Genomic DNA, 25,918 nt, shown 5'->3' with positions numbered 1-25,918 from the left:
AATATGGGGATAGCCCTCTTGACAGCAGCTGCAACACTGTGTTCTGAGCAAAGCTCTGTTCTGTCCTCATAAAAACAACACTGAAGAGTTGTATGAGGTGTAGAGTTTCTAACAACACAGTCAATCAACATCATTACAGTATATGCTTCCATTTTACACCAATTACTTACCCAGATATTTCCATCTTGGTGGTAGGGTTTCCAGTTTCTTCCTGTATCGCTATAGAGCATCCGATATTGAGTGACCCAGTCAGAACTGCTGTACCTGCCTTGAGTTGCAATAGCACTGATCTGTTTCCGGTTCCCAAAATCCACCTGTAGCCATTGGTAATGATCACTGTCTGATGGAGACCAACCTCCTGCACCTGTTGAGTTGAAACAGAAGAGAGATTTAGATCTCAAACATTCACTTTGAAGTGAACTCACTGTGAAGATGCTGATTACTTGAAGGCAGCCCAGCTGAGAGGAATATAATACCAAAAAAATTAGAACATATATAAAAGAAATGATTACCCATTTTTAAAAATATGCATAGCAATCATTAGCACAGGCTTTAAGTACATTAACTCTGTTGTCTTAATCATATTTTGATATAATTATAATGTTTTTAGGGGATGCCTACAAAACAATCAATGCCTTTATAATGCCTTAATTACAGTTTATTAAGTTTTGCCAAATAATAATTGTTCAAGGGTTGACCAATTTGACATGCAGTCCTTTGTCAGAGTAAGTTGGCACAAATCAATAACAATTGTTGGATTTTGTATGCCTTTTCAATAACATTTCAATTTAAAGAGATAATATAGATAAAGCGTGAGGAAATAAGAGCAAGCTTTATGCTTTCCTGTGTTTCGCTATACTGCACAAAATGAAAGATCTACCAAAAAAATTGGGAAAGGAACAGGTTCTACAGGGCTGGATGAAGTTTTGATCTGCTGGTTGTACAAGCTGTCACAGATTACACTGGCAGATGCCTTACAGAAGTATTATTGCTCCTTATGGGTCTATGAATTAACTTGACAGTAATACTATTAACAATATTCTCAGCCACTAGACTACATTAAACTATTCTAAATAAAGAAGGCCAATGATGCAGAGATAAAAGTAGTATTGAGACATTAATGCAATTTCTTATTCTTCTGAAATAAAAATACTCAAGGGAAAACTGTAGTAGGATTCTTCAAAGAATAATAAAATTTCTAAGAGAAATATTATAATGATATATTTACCACAATGATAAGTATTAGGAAATACATGAAATAATAAACAATCCATCTATCAATACAGAGAAAAAGTGGAATATCATTCTCTTTATGACCATACAGACATAAATACAGAGAAAACAAAAAATTTACAGACTTGATGTGATTTACAGGGTCTTTTTTTTGTTTTTAACTTTGAACCAAATAAATGTCCTGGCACAACATCAAATCGTGTCGCCTAGTCCATGGGCCAATTTTTGTTGCTTTTAATTTCACTTATAGGCTTCAACTGATGTCACAAATCTAGCCTGCTTGCCAAGCAAGAAACTCTCTGCTATACTGCATCTTGTATACTCCCATCATTAGGCGGCAGCATTGCTTCAGTCATAGGCAAGTCTAAAAATTATTCAGCTGCTACAGGTGTTAATGTTTGCAGGTCATGGGACATTTTAATGTTGTGATATCAACAGAATGATCTGATGTCATAAGAGGTTGACTTTCATTGTAATTAAAAGAGCAGCACTACACCATTGACATCAAATTTGTTAATTTTTTAAAGATTTACAACAGATGCTTTCTCCCTGCACTACCCAGCAAAGTAAACAGGATATTTCAGCTGTAGGGAATCATTAAACGCTTTTTAAAACAAACAAACAAAACCACACAAACACCCTTACTGAAAAGAACTTGCAGGAAAAAGTACTCCCTCACGTTCCCAAATTCAAACTAGCTCTATTTTTGCAGAGAATGGTAATTTAATTTAAAATAGAAAATAGCTTCTTTATAATTGCTATACATGGATTTTGGAGCAGTTAGCTCTACATTCTTGTTATTATAGCAGAGATGATGTTTTCTCTCCCTATCCTAACATCCCCATCCAACTGACATAACTGAGGCTGATAGGACACAAAGGATAAGAAGCTGTGCCTGTACAGAAGCTATCTTTGTAAAAACCATTTTGGTGGCTACAGGAAAAAAATCAGGTTCAAATGTGAGCATTTTAAAAAATTATTATGAAAGACAAAGCTAATAAATCACTCAATAAAATTTCCTTCAGTAATGCAATTGTTGAAATAGGATGATCTAGTATAGTTTTAAGAAGGCTCAAATAGATGCTACATTTTTTATACATTTTATTTATGCAGGAATTTACATTAAACCAGAAGACTGTGTTAAGCATATTTAAAAGAAAAGACATTTCAGTATAATAGGATATAATTTCTTCATTTAGTATATTCTTATTACTGAGACAAGACTGGCCTTCTGTAATTGATAAACATATTCATTGTAAATTACAACTAGGTTTCAAAGAGTCTTCTCCTACAAATTCATCGAAAAGTTTGGAAAAAATTAGTGCTAACATTTGTTTTCTCAGGTTGATGGTTTTTTTGTGGTGGGTGTTGTTTGTTTTTCATGTCAGAAGAAGCAGCAAGCATTTTTCACATAATGCTTAACAAAAATTAGAGATAAATGACACAATAGTCACATCTAGGCCAGGAGATGGAAATACTAGTATTGCAAGACAGTCTACCCTATAACCATTTCTAATAAGTGAGAAACAAGACTTTTAGTCAATATTGCAAAGAGCAGCAAACAATATTATCTTATATCTCAGTTTCATATTTGCCCTTTGGCTTTTCCATGTAAGTAAATAAACAAATAGTCAAAAGGATAAAGGACAAACTTGCTGAAATACAGCTAAATGTGCTGTTTAGCAGACCAGCGTGTTAAGGGAACGATGATCACTCTAAATGGGAGGGCAGACCTCAGTCATTCCCCAGAAGCGACCTCTGAGTATCAATTAGAAGTGTCCTCTTCCCCTTTTATTCATCAAGCTGTGCTATTTCAGGAAGGTGACTACTTTGTTCATTTTGATACATGTAACCTCTTGTGGTTCAGAGATCCTTTATTTTTTTTTTCAGGTGCACGCTCTAAATAAGTTATGAAAATATTGGATTGTATACAAATTTCCCCACTATGAAATCTTGCAAACACCCCAAATTTATCAGAAGAATTTAAGTACATCTGTGTCTCCAGCTGCTCTAAGAAGGTACAAAAATCTCACATTCCCAGAAATGTGCACATACAGCTCTGCATATCATTTAATATTTTGTTGAATAAAACCCAGCTTCTTCATTGGGATGCAGAAGTTGACTTGATACTGGACAGGGAAAAGAGGATTTACTGACAAATAATATATCTAACACATTTTGTCTTTTTAAAGGAGTGATGAATTTGGAAATCAAACTTGATTTCCACAATATGGCATTATTTTTGAAAAACACTTAATTTTATGGCCAGTACATTATGACAGAATAATGAATTGTCTTTAAGGAAGCAACCAAGTGACAGCACATTAGTAATTTTCAATGGGTTTGATGTCGTACTGAAACTACAGTGGCATATTAAAATTGTGGAATAATTGCTATTCAGTATTATTATTCACACCTTGGTGTAAAGAGTTCATTTTTAATGGTTACAGGCTATATTCTGAATTTTATTACATTCATTATTTGTACTTTTTATTATGGAAAAAAAAAGGCATTTGATACAAGTTTTTTTGTATGATGCTCCCTTTATTTCATGTACTGCCTTTTAATGACAGATGCTACAGTATATATATAAATGTGAGCTACAAATTAGAAATAGATGATACCTAAAAAAATGTTTTAAAGATATTAAACAGATTATATATTACAGTTTACTTTCCTTAAAAGATAAGGAGCATTTATGGAGTTTTTTGGTTGTAAAAGTGCAATAAAATCAATTGCAGACAATATCTACTTCCTATTTTTATGCTATTCCAGAATTTGATACGAATAAACATATTCACCCACTCAGCAGCCAAAATAATTGATTCAATGAGATTAACCAAGAGAGCTACTGGATACTCTTATTTATATTATATAGCACTCTACATCACAAACAAGGCAACTCATTCCAACTTGAGGAAGACTGACTGTACGTGAACCTTTGTTAATAGAGAACTGCAAGTTCAGCGACAGTAAAGTCAACACTGACCATGTGGCCCACATGTTTCCAAGCATCCAAGAAACTTTCCTGCGCATGAAAACCTACAAATCTTAATCAGCAAAGCCAGACAGAGCATACCAGTGGTAAAAGGTGGCTATGAAAGATTTCATAAAGCTTTATTTTCAAAATAAGCTACAGAAAATCATATGATCTGCTCTTACTTCAGACTGACCAAACTGCTGAAAAATGCATTCAGTATGATTTCTTATTCAGAAGACATAAAACTATATTCAGAATGCTAAGAACTTGTAAAAGTTTTTTTTTTTTTATGATTTTTTTACCAAATAAAGACAGTTGCTAACAAACAGTTAGTTAGTTCCATTACAAGAGTTGAAGTTCAAAGATTTAATTTTTTTTAATTATGAAAAATCCAATGCATTTCATGGTTTTATTGCATTTTATTCTACAGGTTCATTCTCCGGAACAAAAAACAGTATAAAAACATAGTCTATCTCTGAATGACACATGTAAAATATAGCACTTAACATATTTCTAGTATAAAGAATTCAAGTCAACCTTGGCCTATTTTTTCAAACTTTCATGTACCATTTTTATTAATTTTTTTATTAATTACATATTTCAGCTACCTATTCAAAGTTGAGTAAGCTACCTCCCATTTACTGTACATGAAGACAGTCTATGTGATGATTTAGCCTTACTTTCTTATCATTCCCCCACTGAACTGTCCATAAGTAGCAAAGCTGGGGTAGGTATACAGATTTTAGATTTTTATGTGAACTCACTTAGGCTACTGAATTTACAGAACTACAAGAAGGGAGACACTGATTTTTTTTTTTTTTTAAATTTCTGTTCCATTTCATTTTGAAATCTTTCTTTCAAAAATTTGGCACTTTAATCTTCATTCGTGACTGAAACTGGAAACATTAATTTCCATTAGAAGAATCCACTCTTGTTTTAGTCATACTTGTCCATCATTCCCTACTTCAAATCACAAAATTAAAAATACCAGTACTGCAGTAAGTCTAATGTTAGCTCTTTCAAATGAGTAATAAAAAGGTTTCAATGATGTGAATTAAAGAAGGAAAGGATCCTTACTCAGTAATTTCATTAAAAAACAAACTATGAACAACTATAGATATAAGATGTAGGTTTTGTGGTAGTTAAAATTCAGGTGATTATTTTATCTAATCACATATTTCTATAGACTTTCAGCAAGAAAACAAAATATGCCTTTTTAATACTTAATCTAAAACATTCTTAGAGTTTGAATCTGCTTATTTGTATGGGGAAAACACAACAAAATCTTTCAATGAGAAATAACACTTTCTAGGTCACTGCAATAGCACAAAATCAATACTGTTTGATACCTTGCTATTTTCCAAGACATTGCTTGTCATTCTGCTACATAAAAGGTAAATCAAGACCAAAAGGAAATCTTTGAAATACTGAGATCATTCATTTACTGCACTTCAGAGAAAATATGGGCAGCCATTTTCTACAGTAAACAGTAAAGAAAACAATACAAAAGAGACCCAAACTTCTAAACAGCATAAATCTACCTGCACTGTTTGTCTCCATTATACTTAAGTAGGACATCAATGGCGGTTTTCCTTTTCGCCTTGTCTTCCTCTGTCCATTTTATTATACATTGTAGACAAAGACTTTACCTAGAGCAAATAACACTCTTCCAGCTTTGGGCTCCCCAATATAAGAGGGATGTGGACCTGCTGGAGCAAGTCCAGAAGAAGCCACAAGGATGCTCAGAGAGTTGGAGCACCTCTCCCATGAAGACAGGCTGAGACAGCTGGGATTGTTCAGCCTGGAAAAGAGAAACTTTGGGGTGACTTAACTGCGGCCTTCCAGTACCTGAAAGGAGCTTACAAGAAAGATGGAGAGAGATGTTTTTCAAGAGTATGAAGTGACAGGAAAAGGGAGAATGGCTTCAAACTGAAAGTGGGTAGGTTTAGATCAGATGTTAGGAAGAAGTTTTTTTGCTGTGGGCGTGGAACGGGTTGCCCAGAGATGTTGTGGATGCCCCATTCCTGCCAGTGTTCAAGGCCAGGCTGAACGAGGCTTTCTGGTCTAGTAGAAGGTGTTGAAACTAGATGATCTTTAAGGAGCCTTCCAATCCAAATCACTCTATGATTCTATGAATAATATAGCATTGAGTGGCTCTAGGCACACTGAGAAAAACTACGCATATACAGAAGTCTTGGATGATTAAAGACCTTGCACTTTGAGCTGCTTCTTGTCCTCATACAGGGCTGCACTTCTAATTGAAACAATCTTTTCCCAATATTGGTATGGGCCAACATTTATTTCCTTATCATAAACAGCATACATTGGTTTATTTCTTCTATCCATCTGTTGTTCTAACTAAATATGTATTCATAATCCAGTCCCTATCTTCAGAGTAGTAGCTTTTGCATGTTTGAAGGGCTCTTCTTTCCAGCACATAACAACAGCAGTGCATTTGTAAACAAGATTGTACATGACACCAACGGTGGGCAAATAATGAATACTGCATCAAAATAAGCAAAGGGTGATATTCAGAAAGCAACAAATACTGAAAAAATAGCAGCATGATTATAGTCACCCTCTATTTAAAATTACCTATATATTTTGCAAAAAGTTAAATATCACAGAGAAGAAGGGAACAGAAACGATGACTAGATATCTTTTTCTCTAGAATTCATTGTTAGAATTTACCCCAAATCAGACCACATTTGCTAAAAACTGACAAATTAGAGCCAACCTATGTCCTACCTCCCCACAAGTTTCAACAGCAGCTTTCTAGAGGTGTAGAAAGAACTGGGGTCCAGTAAGCCCTGAATTTCTAAATTCCTTATAAAATGTATCTAGCAAAACTCATTTTGCATGGATAGGAGAAGAGCTGAAATCTCTAAGTCTATAGAAAGCTCAGCATCAGCATTAATCTTGACTACTGAAAGGCTGAAGCAGCACACCAGCCTATCCAGTGTCCATGACAAGTCCCTGAGAACAGATCTACTGATTTCTAGTGGCACTTAACAGTGCCAAGGTCTCTGATAAAGTACACTTTTCATGTCTTTAAACTATGTAAACTTTTTTTCTTTTTTTTGGTGGGGAGAGGGGAGAGTAAGGATTAGCCTTTACTCACTTTAGCATATATGTTTTGTACATTGTTAGACTAGTTTTAGAAGACTTTCCTTCTAGTAAAAAAATAGACTCTGTGTATGTGTGTGTATAAAAAAAACCCAATTATATTTCTTAAAATTATTTCATTTTCATTTAAAAACCTGAAAGTTAAAAGTAGAAATAACCCAAGGGATAACAGTAGTTATCAGGATACAGTCCACACAGATCTTTTTTAAAAGAACATTAAAATCACTATATTATTTTTTAAATCCCAACAGATCTTTCTTACAGTAAATGCAATTAAAATAAATCCCTTGATGTAGTGTCTGCTTCTTAATACCCACTGCTTCCTAGTCTATCTTAACTGAGCACAAACCACATATGAGGGAATGAAGGAATGAACAATCAATCTGCCCTAAGGAACGGTGGTGATATCTAACAATAAAAATGATGCAAAAGAGATCTCATTGTTGTCATTTACAGTTGTCAAACTCAAAATGGGGGGGAAAAAGTCATAAGCCTGAGGAGTCTCATATCCTGAATCCACTGTTCAGGAACAAACACTCTCCAGCTTTGGTTATTTTAATGAACACATCACTTTAAACTATGCCTTTCCCATCTGTTCTGCTTTCTAATTACATATGCAAAAAGAAGCTCATTCACAACCGCATCCTAATGGAATCTTAAACAAAACTTGGATGAGATTTAAATATTCTGTGCACATCATCTGTATTCAAGACATCAAGCAGCTTCTTCTCCATGAGGTGTTTTCTTGTTTTCTAGACAGAAAGTTGAGGCAAGGCAACGGATCACTGCACCCTGGCATACAAATCTCTTGCATACAAAATAACCACAGTGGCATACAAAAGACAAGGTAGAGAGTATAGAGATCTCCCTTTCCTCACATCCTCTTTTCAAGTACCACGACACAAATCTTTCATTGCATGTTTATGCATTGCAGCACTGGGGCTTTCCTGACAATTCAGGTCATATCCCTAGCAAGAATTAGCAAATGTATAGTTAATTCACAGCAGATACTGCCTCTGCAGTGTCTCTGCTGAGCAATAGAGCCCCAATTAGCACATGCTTATTCAAGATTTTAATGATGGTCAGATAAGGAATAGTGAAGTTTTACTGACTGTGATTGAATAGCATTTACCTATCTTTAAAATCCAGATACGAGCTCATCATGACACTTCCTTGTAACTGCTGTGATCCCTCCTTAGTAGAGATGACAGAGGAAAAGGCATTAAGGTATTCCAGCACCTGATTTATACCATTTCAATAGCAATAAGGTGCCTAAACACTTAAGTCACCTAAATCATCATGTTTCCATTAGTGGAGCTCACAAGTTGATGGAAGGCAAAGCAGAATTTCTGGAAGTTATATTGTGATGTTCTAGCTCATCTTGATTAATATTTTTTCCCTCAAATGATTGTACATGAAAGATGATTAAATGCCATAATTCAGGCTTACATATCTTTTTCTGTGACAAGTCTTCAGTTATAAAAGATAAAAGCTGAACTTCCCATCTTGCAGAGACTTTCTGTATGAGATCCTACAGTGAATACAGTTTCTGCTGTTGAGTTTCAACATATACCAGTGTTCTAGTGATGTGCAAACAACACTGCAGTGAAATGCTCACTGTTAACAAATAGAAGCTACATGATTATTTCATTATACCCATTATCTGTTTTCTATCTATGTTTTTTTTTAACTCCAAACCTCCTGATTTGTATTTCCCACAAGAAAAACTTCTCCCTTTAAATGCCTTGATCATGATGTACTCCATCTGTTTCAGGCTCTGAAGGGGTCTTAACCGAGCAAGTAGAAAAAAATGCCTGGCCTAGCTTCTGATATTAAATACAGTAGTGCTGAAGTTCAGCTCCCTTAATGATTACCATCAGTCAACATTTGTCTTCTGCTACTGATGTTTGTATCACCACTTGGGCTCATCTCCTGGATGCTACAGAACCCAAAGACTACTCACTTTTCTACTCTGCTACCTACTCTGTATCCGTTTCTACCAGATTGTTGTCATTGTTGTTTGTCTGGTTTGGGTTTGTTTGTTTGCTTCTGGTTTTTTTACAAGGTTCTTCTCTTGAGACTGGCAAGAAACAAACCATCCAAGAGTATACTCAGGTTGAAGATTTTTCTCTAGTGTTTCCTGTCCAGGTTAAGCCTGATTTTCCTCAATATACTTTTTCCATCTGCTCAAAATATCAGACCTGAATTCCCATTTTACAGCAATTTCTGAGAACCTGGTTTCAATCCAAATGATTGTAAAATCACTGTGCATTTTGATATTTTCCCCCTAAAAAAAAAAAGTGAAGCTAATGAATTCTCACAAAGAGGTTTTCATTTGTGAAAAAAAAATATTGAGGGAAAAAGAATAAATCAGCCACTGCAATTGGAAGTCTTTGAATAGTTAAAGTAGCTTTCTGAATATTTTCTGTGTGCAAATTGCCTAGAAAGTTAACAGTTAAGGAGCTATACTGTCCTCTTATTTGTGACTATGTTGTATTGACCCAATCCTGAGAAAACAACAGGATCCTTCTCTACCTGCCTCATGGATTAGCCAGCGCTTCCAAATGCTTCTGCAAATCAGACCTTGCTTGAGATATTACGGGTGCTGCTGGCTCTGTTCAATCCATCTAAGTAAACATGATTCCCTCTCCTGTTTTTCCTTCAACAAGCAGGAGCATAGAATTGTGAAATACTGAGAGATGACTTTGTAAATCTAATATACAGCTGATTCAAGGGGTTGACAGCAAAGCTAAAAGATAATTATTTTCTTCATTAACACATATATTGCAAGCAGTATCCAGATCCTTTTCCTTTCTCTCCATTAATAGAATGTATTCTATTTAAAAAAAAAATCTATTTTTAAGGATTACTCAGTACTGCATCCATTTTGGTCATGAAAGTTCAATTATGACTTTTATTTTGCTAATAGCATAACATTTATTGATATCATATGCAGAGTTGCAACAATATGAGAGGAACAATTTTATTCTTTATTTTAATTTGCAAACTAATATGTTCATTTTAAGATATGACTATACTAGAGTAGAATTCAAATTTTTAGGGCAACAATTTGCCTGAAGTCTATGATAAACTACTAATAAATAATGATGATTCCCTAACGAGTTTATACTCCTTGGAGCCAAAACATAGCACTGTATACAAAAATCGTTCTAATCATATGAGACCATACTAGGGGAAAAAAAAGCCAGAAGAAAAAGTTATAAGTTATAACACTAATAAAAGTAACAGTGCTCTTATCAGTGGCATCAAATGTTAATTTACCCACGTGGCACTGACTAATCTGACACATTTTAGACACTAGCCAGGGTACGAAATTCTACTGGGATTTTTATTCAACGTAAATTAATGAGAACTCAAAGTTCATTGAGCAGAGCATTTCAAAAATTACACTATAATAAATTAAAAGCCCCAAATGCAAACTCCAACTCTTCTTTTTAAAATTTTAACCCAGAGAAGGGATGAGAATACGCAAAAGCTAGTTGTAGAGTAGGAAGGTTCAACTTTCGGAGTCTGGGGAAATATTCAAAGCAGGATTTAACTTCAGGTGTCCTGAGTCATCCCCTTTTCTCCCCCTGACTCCACAAGGCCTTTAACACTGTTAGGATGGCATGGCTCCCCAGGCGGAAATTAATCTCTCTGCAGTTTCCACACTCTTCACTTAATCTGTCCAGGCTACAGATTGAAATACTTGTTCTGAATGCATTTTTTTCAGCATTGTCAGTCAAGATTCAACACTACTGAGAAGCAAAAAGAACTCCTGCATGTCTAGGTCAACTCAATATACACACTCCCCCACCAAAAGAAAAAAAAAACACACCATCTCAAACAGCTAGACTGCAGATTGTACGTAAATAATTTCTGTCGATACAGAGGAATAGTTGGCAGATAAAGAAACAGCCACAGCTACAAAAGGAGCGTTCAAGGCAGAAATAATCTAACTTGGCAGAAGCATTGCCCAGGCAAGTAAACACCTAAGTGAGGATAAAAATAGCTTTAGTGTACATGTCTATAAGCCACCGTAACACATCATTCACCTCACGCAGACAATTGTGAAAATAAATAGTATTCTGAAACTTTATAAAAAATGCTGTAATGATAAACCTATTAATCTTTCCTACTTCATCATATGCACAACCTAAGGTTATATCCCCATAAAGCCATCTGCTCTTCCGTTCTAGAGATTACCTAATTCTCTTCTTGAATAAAGATCATGATTCTTTCCGCATGCTGAAACAAGCAAATCTTCCTAACAGTCTTCAAGGAAATTTCCATTCGCTGAGCCTAGACAAGGAAACACTACTGCAGCTCAAGAGAAATTGTCCAGGAATATCCATGCAACTGTATTACAGCTTTTCCATAACTTCTATGCTCTGCTGATTCACTTTCATATCGAGGAAAACTGCTTATCACAGACAGTTAGTCCTACTCTAATTCCAGCTATGTGGATACCGTTCCTACTGAAGACAGAGGACTTTTCCTTATGGCAGAAACCCAGGAAATAAATATGCAGCAAGGGCTTCTAAAGCACCACTACCTAAATCACTACTTCTGGAAAAATTGATTCCTATTATTATTGTGCTATAAAAATATTTTAAACAGGTAAAACAAAATGGCTTAAGCATGGAAAGTGAAATATCATAACTATGAATTATGGTGAAAATATAGCTTTATATACATGGCTTTTTTAAAAAAATGAAAGAGAAAAAATATCTGCTATTAATTGTAGGTTTAGAGACATCTTATGCCATAATTTTAGCTTATGATTTGGCAATTTTAATTAAGCATCATAAAATCACAGCATTTAAGAGAGCTAACTAATGCTTATGAGGCCACTGCAATTTTTTTCACTTTTATGTTTTGTTGCTATTATGTAATCTCTTTTTTCTTATTAGTAGAAGCAATGCATCATGTGGAGAAAAAGAAACTGTTATTTACCATAGTTTTATCAAGTAAATTTATGACAAGGATGATTCCAGCAAAAAAAATTATGTACATAAATGTATTCATTTGATCTATGAAAATATATACCTGTTGTTAGAAAGATATGGTACTGGATGACTGGGAAAGTATTTGCACAAAGAAACTAAAAATGTTAGCAATATTCTGTTTATTTTCTTCTAAAGTAAAATAAAGGGAGTAAAGTTTATAATTAAACTGAATTCCAGTTAAATATAGAAGTTCTGTAAGTACATTTAAGCATGTTTATCTCACAATAGTATCTATTTTGAGAGGTTTCATTAAGATACATTTTGAATGAATTTTTAATTCCTTTATAGTGTACCTGCAGGATTTACACCTGGCAGAGGGCTGAAATCTGTAATACTGAGATTCCCTGACATTGTTTCTGGTTTAAGCCTCCTCCCCACTGAAGGCAACACATCTAGCACATGTATCATGAAGTTGTTTCTAACAGCCCCCAGAAACCTGGGCTGGCTGCATCCCACTGTACTGCCCTTCCAGTAGGTGCCCAAGAGATTAAAGTTTTGAATAAGAATAAAGGTATCAGATCTGGAGATATTACAAATCTGTTTAAAGAAAATGGTGCCCACTTTCTCATCCTAATTTTGTGGATTGTAGTACATTCCCTACCACCATGTCACCACTCACCGGTTTCTCCTTGGATCCTGACACACAAGGTCTTAAGGCCATGTGCAGCTCTAGTTTCCCAGGCTCTGTGTATTTGTATGTATAATTTGAGAGGCATTCCTTTGCTCTGTTTCTCTCCTCCTGAGGTCTCTCTTGTTCTTGCAGCTTTTCGTTTCCAACCCTATACACCACTTTCCCATTCAACTGTGGGTTTTAATTTTTCTTTGCTACCTTCAATTTAGTGAAAGACTGAAAAGATAGTCAGGGAGCTGGAGCACACACCCTCTGAGGAGAGACTGAGTGACTGGGACTTGTTCAGCCTGGAAAAGAGATGGCTTTAGGGGAACCTCATAGTAGCTTTAGTGCGGGAGTGTTGCCAGGTTCTTTATTGAAGTGCATAGCAGGAGGATGAGAGATAATGGATATGAACTGAAATGTGAGAGGTTTTGACTGGAAATGACTCTTTTTTCACCATGAGAACAGTCAGGAAGTGGAACAGGTTGCCCAAAGAGGCTGCAGTCTCTGTCCTTGGAGGTTTCTAGATCCGCTTGGCTGAAGTCCTGAGCAAGTTGATCTGATTAGAGAGCTGAACCCTGCTTTGAGGAGGTGGTTGGACTGGAGACCTCCTGAAATTACTTTCAATGAAAACTATTTTATTATTATAAGAGTAGTTTATTATAAGAACATCAGCTTGGCAAATATGAAAAACTACACCAGGTCAGCCTAACTTTAGCAGATAGTAAATAGCAGGGTATGAGCAATGCAACAGAGGACCTTCCACAGGCAAAAAGATGGAGAAATATTTTGAGTGCAAATTAGCCATTAAGTATTTTTTTTACTAATTTTTTTTTCTAATATTGCATGATCTGACTCTTTTACACAGGTTAAAGAATTTCACACTATTAAGATGAAAGAAGGGTCTTACTTCCTACATAGTAGCTTTCCTACTCTCTTTGAATCATTGTTCCCTCAGAACCTCCAATGTGCAGAGGCTCAAACCTTTCCCAAAATTCTATTGTTAAATTTGGTAAGATAGGTAACACTTCTATTCTTGCAGACAATTCATTATTAAATTCTGATTTTACACACTTGCTTTTTTAAAAAAAAATCATTCTGTATTGTATAATCAGCGCTAGCAACTATTTTCTACATACATTAACTTACCATATGACATTGAGCTTTACTTATTCATTATATCATTTGATTATTTATTTTTTTAAAATCTTGATGTTGGGAAACCTAACTTTCCTGGAATTGGGTTTCTTTAACTTTCATAATTTCCTACCTGATATCACAAGGTCAACAATCCTCACTTTGTTTTCTGAATAGGTATTTTTGACACATAATAGAGTTGCCCTCCAAAAAAACAAAACCAAAAATGCACAACTCCCCCCGCCAAAGAATCCAGAGATGGAGAAACATACAGTGTATTTCTTGAACTCATTTCAGAACAAAAAGTAGAAAAGGGCACAAGAAGAGCAGAAAATCAGATGTTAACTTTTAATCTCTTGTTTTGTAAAGGAAGTTAGGTATTAATGCAATGGATTTGAAAAAGAAAGATTCTAATATACTAAAAGCAGTTTATTACAAAAGATTTACCAATAGTTTCACAATGGAGTAAGTGAAATGGGAACAGAAAACATTTCATCTTCCTTCAATAGTCATTTGCTAGCATCACTGGACAAATACTAGAGTCACAAAAGTAAGAGCTGGTTAAGCTTACCCTATGACAGATGCAACACCTTTAGCAATATTTTGCTACAAGGTCTAAAATTCTGAATATTGTGCCTAAAGCCAATTATATTGAGCAGTGTCAGTATCTGCAAAATGACCTTAGAACAGAAATGAGTGCACCTTGTGGAACCAGACAGTGAGCTCAACAATGTGCAAGAACAAGTGTTGGATTTACAAACTCATAAAGAAATCTGAAAGCCAAGATAACTGTAATTTAATATTCTTTGATAAAGATCAGGGAGAAAAAAGTTTCATAATTGATTCTTAATGGGTAAAGGAAAGTGGGCAAGTATTTTGGACACAAGATTCCTTGGGGGATAGGTTTTCTACCCATCTTTACTTACAGGCTTGAAATTCTCTGTTACATCTCTCCTGGTACAGTGCATGTTTGGATCATAGCCAACATTTCAACATTCCTAGCTCTTATCATAAATAATGCACAGTAACTGAAATAGTTTTAATTGCCACTGATTTTCTCCTGCTTTGTACAATTTTGCCTGACAAATTCATGTTTAAGGCTAGCATTGCCAAGCACCATGGAAAGTGATCTAAAACAGTAGCTTGTGTCATATTAACATCCCTGGAGCTACACTCATCAGCTGAAGGATTACATGCTAGTCAGAACATATTGTGTTGCACTCTATCATGCCAGATCTGCACTGACAAGTTTCTTCAACACTAAAGCTGAGTTTCTGAAGTGACAAGTCTCAGGAATCAAGCAACTGCAAAATCTCCACATACATTCCAGTGTTCCAAAAACACAGCAATTTTTATTACGCATCTTAATCAGGCTAATGATCACTGCATGCTGCCACTAATTTAACGTCTCTGCCAAAGCCACCAGCTTTTTAATGGTAAAACCTTTCTTGGTGGTCTTTCTCCTTATGATGTGATGTCTCTTTCCATTAGGCATCAACAACCATTCATGGAATCTGAGATAACCAAAATAGCTGTAACCCAGAGGGTACCAGTACTGCAATAGATTCAACATATCTTTTTTGACTGAGATAAATTACCACATGGTATCAAGTGCAAACAAGCCCCTCAAGTCTTCTCACATATGAAAGGATCCTTTCCATGGGAACAAGTTTTGTGAGAAAGCTGAAGTCCTTGAGTTCTTCCTACAGAGGAGGAAATTTGCTTTTTTGTACCTACCACCTGAAAATATGTTTATAAACTTTTCCTTTCTCTCTCGTATCCAAATTTTGTTGTGCTATTAAACTGAATTTCAGATGCTTCCAGAGATTTTAATTGACCAAACGACCAACAGAGACTAAAAAATTGCACGATAACTCTTTTTATGGGGGGATAATTGTTATAAAAGGTTAGCTTTATCACTTGGAGTTTACCTCTTGTATTTGACATGAGCTATTCTTCCAAAGAAATTCTTAGATAAATTGTTGAACGTCATTTTATAGCTTCATCTACTTATCTGGCAAGGGAAAGTCTAATGCTCAATTCTATATTCTAAATGCACATTCTATACTTTCAAACATAGTTAAAAAGAACAATATAATCCCTCCAGGAATAAAAAGAAATCAAATGCAGACATGGTACATTAGCTTAATAAAACCCAGGAAAGGCATTTACGAACTCTCTGGCCTGAGGGTCCCTTTAGGAACAAACACAACTGGTTCTGTTTTTTACATAATCTTCCTTCACTAACACTATTCATAGTACATATCCCTGCAGTTTGAAACAGATAGTATAACAACTACTTTTTAAAGTGTGTCCTAATTTGTTGAAAGCAGTTTACTGAATTAGCTCTATGGGTGCTGTATATCAATGTAGCTTTGTTTGAACATATCTGAATTCACATTATTCCTAACCTTATGTTTTTCATGTAAATTATAAAGAAAAAATACTAACACACTTTCCATTAAATATTCAGAACACAAAGGGATTTATGTGCTAAACTTACCTAGAAAATTAACGGAATTTAATTTATCAGACTAATTTTTCTTATGTTCGTTTGCAAATCTCTATCTCTTTTCTCCTCTTCCTAGTTTCATGTAATCTCTTACAACTTAACCCGCTCCCATTAAATTTATCAAAATAGCTACAAGTTTCTAGATCTTTAAAACCCTTGGTTTCCCTTTGTGGAGAGTAGAAAGTGGGAACATGTTTTAAATATAGCTTATCAGAAAGTTGCATATATTCATTATTGGTACCCTGTCAGTACTTACCAATACTGCTGGTATTAATCGACAACAAAACTAACTCTAGGTATAATTTTTTGAATTGTTTTTATAGACCTCACATTCAATGCATTCAAAAATATTCTCTTTGGCTAGAACTGTTGATGGTTTAAAATCATCCATAATAGCAGTCCATATTAGATTTCCAGTACCAAGATAGTATTTTAAATAATGCTATCGGTATCTCTTGGGACACTTGTGCCATTCAGGGTTTTTTTCAATCTTCTGTATCACGACATAGAATTAATAACATTTAACTAACACACAAGCAGGAGAAAGCAGAACAGTTAATAGTACCACCTCTGCTGGGCAAAGGACTTCTGCAAAATGCTAGAAATGAGCTTTCGGTAATATGGGAAAAGAATGTCTATACTTAATTGAAAATTTTGGAAGTAAAGCAGTCAATTCATACTTAATACAGATAATAAAATGCATAATTAAATTACTTTCTGTAATAGATTCTAGCACTTTGACAGAGAGATGAAATCTCATAATGCTTTTCATTACTCTGATCAGCAGCATCCTATTCCTTAGCTATAATATTTAGAACTTTTTCAAGTTCTTAAGGCAAGTTAACAAGATAAAAGCCATGATTACAGCCTTCAATTTCCTTGCTTGTAACGTAATGTATGGCAAGTTTATGAAATTGTTATAATCACTTTTATAGCTATGTTTCATGAGCCATGTCAGACTATGGAGGCAATCTATTTTTTGCAGTTATGCAACCAGCTAAAAAATGTGGCAACCTTCTAAACAAGAAACAGAAAAACCTGCCACTGACTAAGGTTCTAAAATGAGAACACTTCTGTTTTCATGGAATGGAAAACGGTGGGAGAAGGGAGCAGCCCTTTATAGGTGACTAGAAATGCTATGGCTTAATGATTCTGGTCACTCCAACACTCTTGTTGAACCAAAGGCTTATTTTATGTTGTTTTCTTATCTCTCTTAACTTGGGAATTTTTTTTTTTATTTTTTACTTCACAGTCCAACTCTTGTTTTTCAATAAGCACTGGACCTACGTCAATAGGGTAAATCATTTTTTTTGAGGTCTCTCCTGTCTTATTTCTTATTTGTAGACAATTTCTCATGTTCTTTTAAACTTCCTTGCCTTTGTAGACAAGTTTGAGAGCCTGAAAGTGGTGTAATCATCCATAAAATTGGATAAGCCTCTAGATTTTCCCAGAAAATCCTGTCATTGTGACTCCAGCCTCATGGAGGGACCAGCTGTAAGAGAACAAGATAAGAGCACAGGAATTGCCACATCACACTTAGTGAGCTAGTAAACTAGCAGTTATTTCTCAAGGGTGGTAAATATCACATATTTATAAGTAAGGTACTACAACCTCTGCTCCAACTGCAGAAAAAACATTCCCTGTGAAGGGCTTAATACAATTCCTTAATTAAAGTCTAGTGAAAGCCTGAGAACTGAAATTTTTAAAAATATTTATTGTCAAATGCTACTGAGCTTTTGGAGTCTCAGTTTTGATTCCTAGCTATAGTATTCCTTTCCAGATGACTTTGGACATGGCTCACCAAATAGCCATCAGTCAATGTGGTTGCAGCCTTAGATGAATTCTAAATTAATTACTGTTTCAAGAGAAGGAAAGATCTTAAGCATTATCACCAGCATGTTTAAGATAATACATTCCACATATAATGCACAGAATTTGGTTTTGCCCAGAAACTAGAAGTTCAGTAAAGCAACTTTTAGAGATTTTTCACAAAAATTAGGCTCTTAATTAATAGCTTCCCTGGTTTCTCAAAAACTCTTATTTTTTAAAGTTAGCATGCAACTTTTTCTTCTTGATAGCTGAGCACCATTTTAGCCTAATTTAGAAACTGATCAATCACAACAAGAAAAGAAAGAACACCCCTCCCAAAAAAAATCCCACCTGGAAAGCAACATATGTAAGCAACAACCACCTCTATGTATCCACAATGTGTTATGGGGAATGTTGCTGACTAACAGTTGATAAAGTCAGCAAACCAAATAATCCCAGCATTGCCTTTTGTCATAGGTTGTTTCTCCACCACAAAAAACGCACAACCTCTTGATATCGAAGACAGCAAAGCAGTTCAAGTACCATCTCTCTCAGTATATATATTAAAAAAAAGAAAAAAAAAGAATTTGATACACAAGAATTTGGTTTGTATATTAGAAGAGACATCTAGTTTCTGTATTTTCTACATTTGGTAAAATGTCAGCTAAAGTACACTAGGCAATACCCCTCTCAGTGCACTGTGCAATACCCAACATTTCATTCTCAGCAAAAGCACACTGCCCAGTTTCACTAAGCAATACTCTTGTTATACTTCTTTTTCATTACACAATGTCACCTGATTTTTCCCTCAAAACACTCATCTTCAGCCTATACTAGCAAAAGCTAAGAAGACAGGGATACCTACAAGATAACTTGTGGTTATGCATTCCTGATCTATAAATATTATATAATTACAGACAAAATCAAGTGCCTATTTTTACATACCATAGGATCCTTTGATCCATACAAGCATCAAATAATTTCTGACAACTTTCTTAACCAAAGCAAAATCATCTCACTGGGAGTTGAGTGCCTAAAAGCCCAGCAGGAATGCTAAATTTCATGGTAGTCAATATTGGAAAGCAAAGGCATTTAAAATACAACTTTTCAAAAAGCAGCTTTTCAAGCTAGTTAGCATTTTTTTCCACTGCTTATCAAATTATACAACCTCATTAACCACAGTAGAAACTATTTATCTCACATTGAGTGACTTGGAAAATTGACCACTCAAAAAAATGTTGTCATAAAGAACACATCTGTCCTAAAAGAAAAAAAATCTGTCCTAGAAGCAATCAAAAAAATTTAGGGCTATGAAAATAATTTAGATCGTTGTTGATATTAATTTGTTTCTTAGTTAGCTGACAAACTGCCAAAGACGTTCAATACAGAGCAATATTATCTTATATGAACAACATGTCACAGCCAAACAAATGGATCATTTCAGAAGAAAAACAGTGCAGGTATCAGGAAGAAGGGGTGAAACTACTGTTAACATTTCTTCTGAGGATTGCTTGGTCCTTAGCTAAACACACTAAATTTCCATGCAGAGAAGAACACAAAAAGTATAACGTCTTTATTTTATTTATGTGTAGGTATCTGTGTCAGCATAACTAAACTGTTGCTTCTTAATTACACCTAGAGTTTCTCACCCTGCAGTGTTATAGTCACCTGCCATTCTGCATGAAGCTGACTCAAATCTCAACTACAGTGATAAGCTCCCAAAAATAATTATTGTCTCTCACTCAAGGCAAATATTTTCTCTCACTCAAAAAGCTCTAAGATCTATACAACATTACTTCATTTACCCCTTCCCTTTCCACCTTTACTTCACTGTACAAGGCTTGTGTAAAGCTGAAGCTTTCTAAAGTAAATGAACTCGCTCACTAAAAGTTGACATACCTTTTTTCCTTCAAATACCTGTAATTTTTATCAATGTTCAAATGAGTCTTACACACAAGAAGAGTTAAAAAATAATTTTGTCTAAATGAGTGAGACAAAACAAAGAGAAACCAACAGCAAATCTATGACGTGAGACTGGAATGCTAAGTCAGACTCTTCCAGATTCAGAGATATATTTTTTTTGACTTATGTAGTAACTCACATACAGGAAAAACAAGTATTAATAATCTGTCTCTTAGCGTGTAGCTCAGATTTTCTTGTGAATAAACTAACTGTGAAAGCTAAAACATGAATAATAGCTGCACTCTCCCATCCTGCAACAAATACCCTCATTTTATCACATTATTTCTTTTCTCTCTTTCAGCATATAACTGTACTAGGAGGTTATAATGGTAGCCAAATAGTTCCCATTTCTACCAGCATTTATACTTGTTTATGACTTATTTGGGAAAGGCAATGCTCTGGCTGTGCTCAAAGCTGCAATCTATCAGTTGCACTACACCTATCTCTGTAAGGAAAACCTGTGTTTCGTGTGCAGGAGAGGATGAAACACTCATAGCATTTGGCAAGAGGCACTGACCTTGGGAAAAGCTGACAGTGCATTTTCTGTAAACTCACTACATCTTAACCTTAATTCCAGATGAGACTCACAAAGCTCTATATCTGGAGTATCTGTAGATAAAACCAAACCGATATCTAAATTATCAGCCTCTGCTGTTCCTAAATATACTGGACCTGTCAAAAGAAGTTGGACAGTTTTCCTATATCAAGGTTTTCGTTTTTTTGATCTCACATGTTTCCACTGATCTGTGCAAATGAAGTAGCTCCAGTGTCTGAGGAAGATGAAGTCTTCCAGTTTGCTTGTTCAGTGTGCCATCTCTAGTGTAAACATGTTCCTCATGAGGCATTGGTTTAAAGAGGCATCTAGCTGAACTCTAACATGTAATTACTGTGCATTTTTCAGACAAGTCTCACAATTTATATTAAGTCTAAAATTTAATTATGGGGTGCCAGCTTTTTAAACAGAATCATAGAATAGTTTAGGTTGGAAGGGACCTTTAAGGTCATATAGTTTCCAACCCCTCCATCATGGGCAAGGACACCTTTTATTGCTCAGAGTTCCATCCAACCTGGCCTTACACACTTCAAGAGATGGGGCATTCACAACTTCTCTGCGTAACCTATTCCAGCACCTCACCAACCTCATAGAAAAGGATTTTTTCCTAATCTCTAATCTAAACCTACTCTCTTTCAGTTTAAAGCCATCCCACCTTGTTCTGTCACTTCAAGTCCTTGTAAAAAGTCCCTCTCCAACTTTCTGGTAGGCTCTCTTCAGGTACTGGAAGGCTGCAATTAGGTTTTCCCAAAACCTCTTCTTTTCCAGGCTAAACAATCCCAGTTCTCTTAGCCTTTCCTCACAGGACAGCTGCTCCATCCCCCTAATCATCTTGGAGCGAGTCCAGAGGAGGGCTACTTACAAGTTGGTCTGTCCTGTGCTTGAGACCCTAGAGCTGGATGCAGTACTCCAGGTGGAGTCTCACAAAAATGGAGTAAAGGGGCAGAATCACCTTCCTTGATCTGCTGGCCACAGTTCTTTTGATGCAGCACATGAACCTCCACTGTCTGTTCTAAGAATTGAAATCAGACAGCAGAGGCAAAGTCTGAAATCTTTGCATTGCCTGATTATATAACTTAGTGCCTAATTTACAAAGACAGATGTCCTTCTGTGAAAAATTGTCTTTATGCAGGCAAGAACCTGCCACTGGCAATACTATTCTTGCACTCACACGTATACATCATCTAATACTAACACTAACCTCTCCCTGTACAGGTAATACTTCTGTGAATGTAAACTCGATGAATGCTTCTGACACGTACTAAATAAAAACAATACAAGTTTAGTGACATTTAGAAATGGTGTCAGAACTTTTTACATATCTTACAGGTATGGCACAGGTTCGAAGCAGCTGATGACAAACAGTAATGAAGAGAAGGACTAGATGTATTATACCACCCACAAAATATAAACAAGTCAGCCACCCCATTATACCATTATACCACTATTATACCACCCATGTTTGAGACCATTAGCTCCTGCTCCAATGCAGATAAAAAAATAAGTATTCTAAGCAGAGTTGGACAGTTAATCCGGTCTGCATTTTCAAGATGAAGCCAGTAAGAACACCAAAAGAGATTTCTTAACTATTTACAGATTAACATCCCAATGCTGCTTGAGAAACTGTCAGATTAAACTCTGGTCTCTCAAGGTAGTTGAAAGTGCAGAATTTGGCTACTCTGGGGATAAACAGTCAGAGCTGCACTGGTACCTAAGGATATGGGAAAAGTATATCTGTGATATATGGATCCTATCTGTCTGTCTGTGAGGCTGCCTCCTCTCTGCCATCAGCCCAGACACTTTTCTGCCAAAAATGGCCATTCATTAGCATCAGAACCAATTAATGAACTGAACTGAGTTTTGTCTGAGAAAAGCTAGCGGCTCAGCAGAGCCTGTTTCTCTGTTGCCCATTTGCCTTTTCTCCCCGGTTGGACTTGAAACTGCTGCCTCTGAAAACAATTGCTGTAGGGAAAAAAAATCACAAAGTTTTAGAGCTCAGTATTATTTTTTCTTTCCTCCCTCTCCATCTACATATGTATTGAATAATCCAATTAGGTATTCTGAACACTTTGATTAACAAATTAGTTATGAACTGGAAAAAACATGCTTTCTGTATCTGTTGGGCTATGGTAAATTAACATAAGCTAATAATACTTTTTTTTCAATGCGATTACTTGAGTTCCACTTTGTACTGACTTTGTTTCTTAGACTGTGTTTGGGTGATGAAAAAGGGTGATGTTCTTCTTTTTTAAAGTTATTTTTTCAATGTATCTGTCTGTCCTGGATGTACACTGGCACTTTTCTATCCTCTTTTTGATGTTTCTTTTTCCTACCCCTGCACAAAATTCACTATCTTCTTGCAACAAATTTTTTTTCCTACTGCCCTATATATTGATCTAGAAACTGAATTTGATCTATAGTGTTCATGAGAAGGTTTTAAAAAATATACTGTATTGGACTGTAGAATGTGTGTTTATCCAAAGCACATATTTACAGATAGAGAACTGATTTTTATTTACTTATTAAAGGCAACCATATTTTAAGGATTTCTAAATTTTTACTCAGCAAGAGCTCTCTTATAGACATTCAGAAGTTAAGTGGATGATACTACTCTTTCTTGTGGTTGGTACTGTTCTACTCTATCCATTACTTCCATGTGCTTTCCCACTTAGAAAAGACAACATACGGTAAGCTGGGCAGTGAATTTACAAACCACTGACAGCTCCATAATAACTTTTTTCTGAGAGGATTTTAATCAAATGGGTTTATTAAAATCAATGGGTTATGTTGTTTGTGGGTATTAGTTTTCTCAGAGGCATCTCTTGTCAACACAAGTATTTGAGGTGATGATCTATAGATAGTGTGCTAACTACTGCATGATAGCTCCATACTGCCCCTATTTGGACGGTGTTAGTTCAGAGGTAGCATCTCCTTCTTTGAGATTCATACCCAAACTAAATTCCTGGTAAGTCCTGTAAAGGGACAAACCCAGACAGCTCAGACAACCCAGGCTGATTCTAACCATCCCATTCACATTCACTTTCTCAAAATGAAAACTACATAAAATCCTTCTCATACTCCACTATTGAACAGTAATAAATAATTGGAGAAGTAGTGATATTAGTGATGGTATTGGAGTTTTTAAGAGCAATGCTAAAAAAGCCTAGGCTAGGTGTCCCTAGAATTGTTCAAAGGCAACATGTTTTTTTGTATTGGTAGAGTCATTGCAGAACAGATCTGATTGACTTACTGGGAATAATTTGGGGAATAAAAGAATCATATCCCATTATAGATAAGTTGTTGCATCTTCCACACAGGAGGCAGAATTTAAAACTCCACTGAGGGGAAAAAAAAAAACCACCAACCCTGTCTCAATTACACCTATGCCTACACTTAAAATTTCTGATGCTTGTTTTATAGTCACATTAATAATTCTGATAACAGGCCAAGGTCAGTACGCTGATTAAAAGGTAACATGAAAGCCTAAATAGGAGTTACACAGCGGTGCTAAAAGGAGTGTTTTTTGAACATCAACTGCCCTACAGAAACTTTTATATTGCATTATCAATTTTGTTGGCAGCATCAGATTCTCCACTAATACTGGACTTGAAACAGAACCCCTGGGTACCAAATTTCCTCTTTTTTATTCCACTGTGCAAAGATAATTTCCATATATCCGAAAACTCATTATGACCTTCATACTTTCACTGTCTGCTGGGATTATTTCTAAAGTTCTGAGACTCTGCTCAGTTTCAAGCAGCTTCCAATTATATTATATAACATTACATTATGTTGAAATAATGTAGAATTTCTTCCCTAAATTAAAATAGTATGAGGTGGATGATGGGCGGCATTAATTCTTGTACTAGTGAGAAGTGTAAGGTTCAATACCTTGGGAACCATTAAAAGGAAGATTGATAATGCACTATATCAAATGTGTGCTAAGAATCCTTCTCATGATGTGATGCAGTCCACTGATTCAATTGATGGCAGGTCATAAGATGTAATGGCAGACCTTATAACCTTGACATCACATATGAAAAAGCTACTAAGGATGGATTTTAAAAAGCTGTAGAATGAACTAATTCAAAACTCTCCTTTTCTCTGATGCCAATTTCTTTAGTAAGGTGGCAGCAATATGGACTACTTTTGCAGATTATGTATGATGAAAATGGAAGGAACTAAAATATTTTTAGCTAGTCTACTAACTAGATTTCAGTTAAAATCTATAGTGTCAATGACTTAATGGCATATATAATATATGCCAATGTGGATGACTCCTGTGTCCGACATTTTGAAAAGTAATTTTTTTTTTCAAGGAAAATCCATCCCCAAATTCTCCAAATATTACACTGGATCATTTAACACCCTTAGAAATGTTTGGCTTACATAGATGAAGAATGTAAGTTGATAATTGACAAAAAATTCAAAAATTTTTTTTTAGAAGTCCGTTGAAAATAAAAACTTTTAGGATTTTACAGGACTCAACAATTTTATAATGTTTGCATATATATAGGTAAAAGTGACAGTGACAGGAGCAAAAAAGAGAAATATATGTTTCTCCTCTTCTGTGGTCCTTTGTTTTCTAATATAAGTTACAGACATTTAAAAATAATCTGTACCTTTCTTATACTGGCACCGAACAACACACAAATTATTTTTTTAAATTAAAATAAAAATATGATAAATACTATAGTATAGTATAGCACTAAGACTTAGTTGTTTAAACTGAAATATTATCTCACTACCAAAAGGATAGTTTGATAAAAACTGGCTGCAACCAGCTTTGTCTGAACAGTTGCTAATTCAGCACTCTTTAGCTTTTTAAGTCCAAGCCTTTGCCTACAAACCTTTAACAGAATTCAGGAGTCACCACACTCTACCTTCCCCAAACCTACTTTTACTATGAAATTCATTGCATCATTCCAGTCTCCACAGAAGTTTTGCCACACAGGAAGCTTCAAAGGATCTTCACCCCCCTTTC

At 35.4% G+C, this 25,918-nt stretch overlaps 1 protein-coding gene across 2 annotated transcripts in view; it reads right to left on the bottom strand.

The window, feature by feature from the left end:
- The window catches only part of CNTNAP2 (contactin associated protein 2), a 1,217,517-nt gene that overhangs the window by 668,595 nt on the left and 523,004 nt on the right, over positions 1-25,918 (bottom strand). For both annotated transcript variants that reach the window (XM_051768491.1, XM_051768490.1), the window contains one exon: positions 171-364. In XM_051768491.1, the coding sequence (XP_051624451.1) occupies positions 171-364 (194 nt within the window). The remainder of the gene's footprint in view (positions 1-170; positions 365-25,918) is intronic.

The sequence above is a fragment of the Manacus candei genome, unplaced genomic scaffold (genome assembly GCF_025592945.1).
Source record: "Manacus candei isolate 608988 ecotype Guabito, Panama unplaced genomic scaffold, ASM2559294v1 h1tg000095l, whole genome shotgun sequence".
Classification (NCBI taxonomy): Eukaryota; Metazoa; Chordata; class Aves; order Passeriformes; family Pipridae; genus Manacus; species Manacus candei.
The sequence above is the reverse complement of the archived record's forward strand: the minus strand, read 5'-3'. Positions and strand labels throughout refer to the sequence as shown.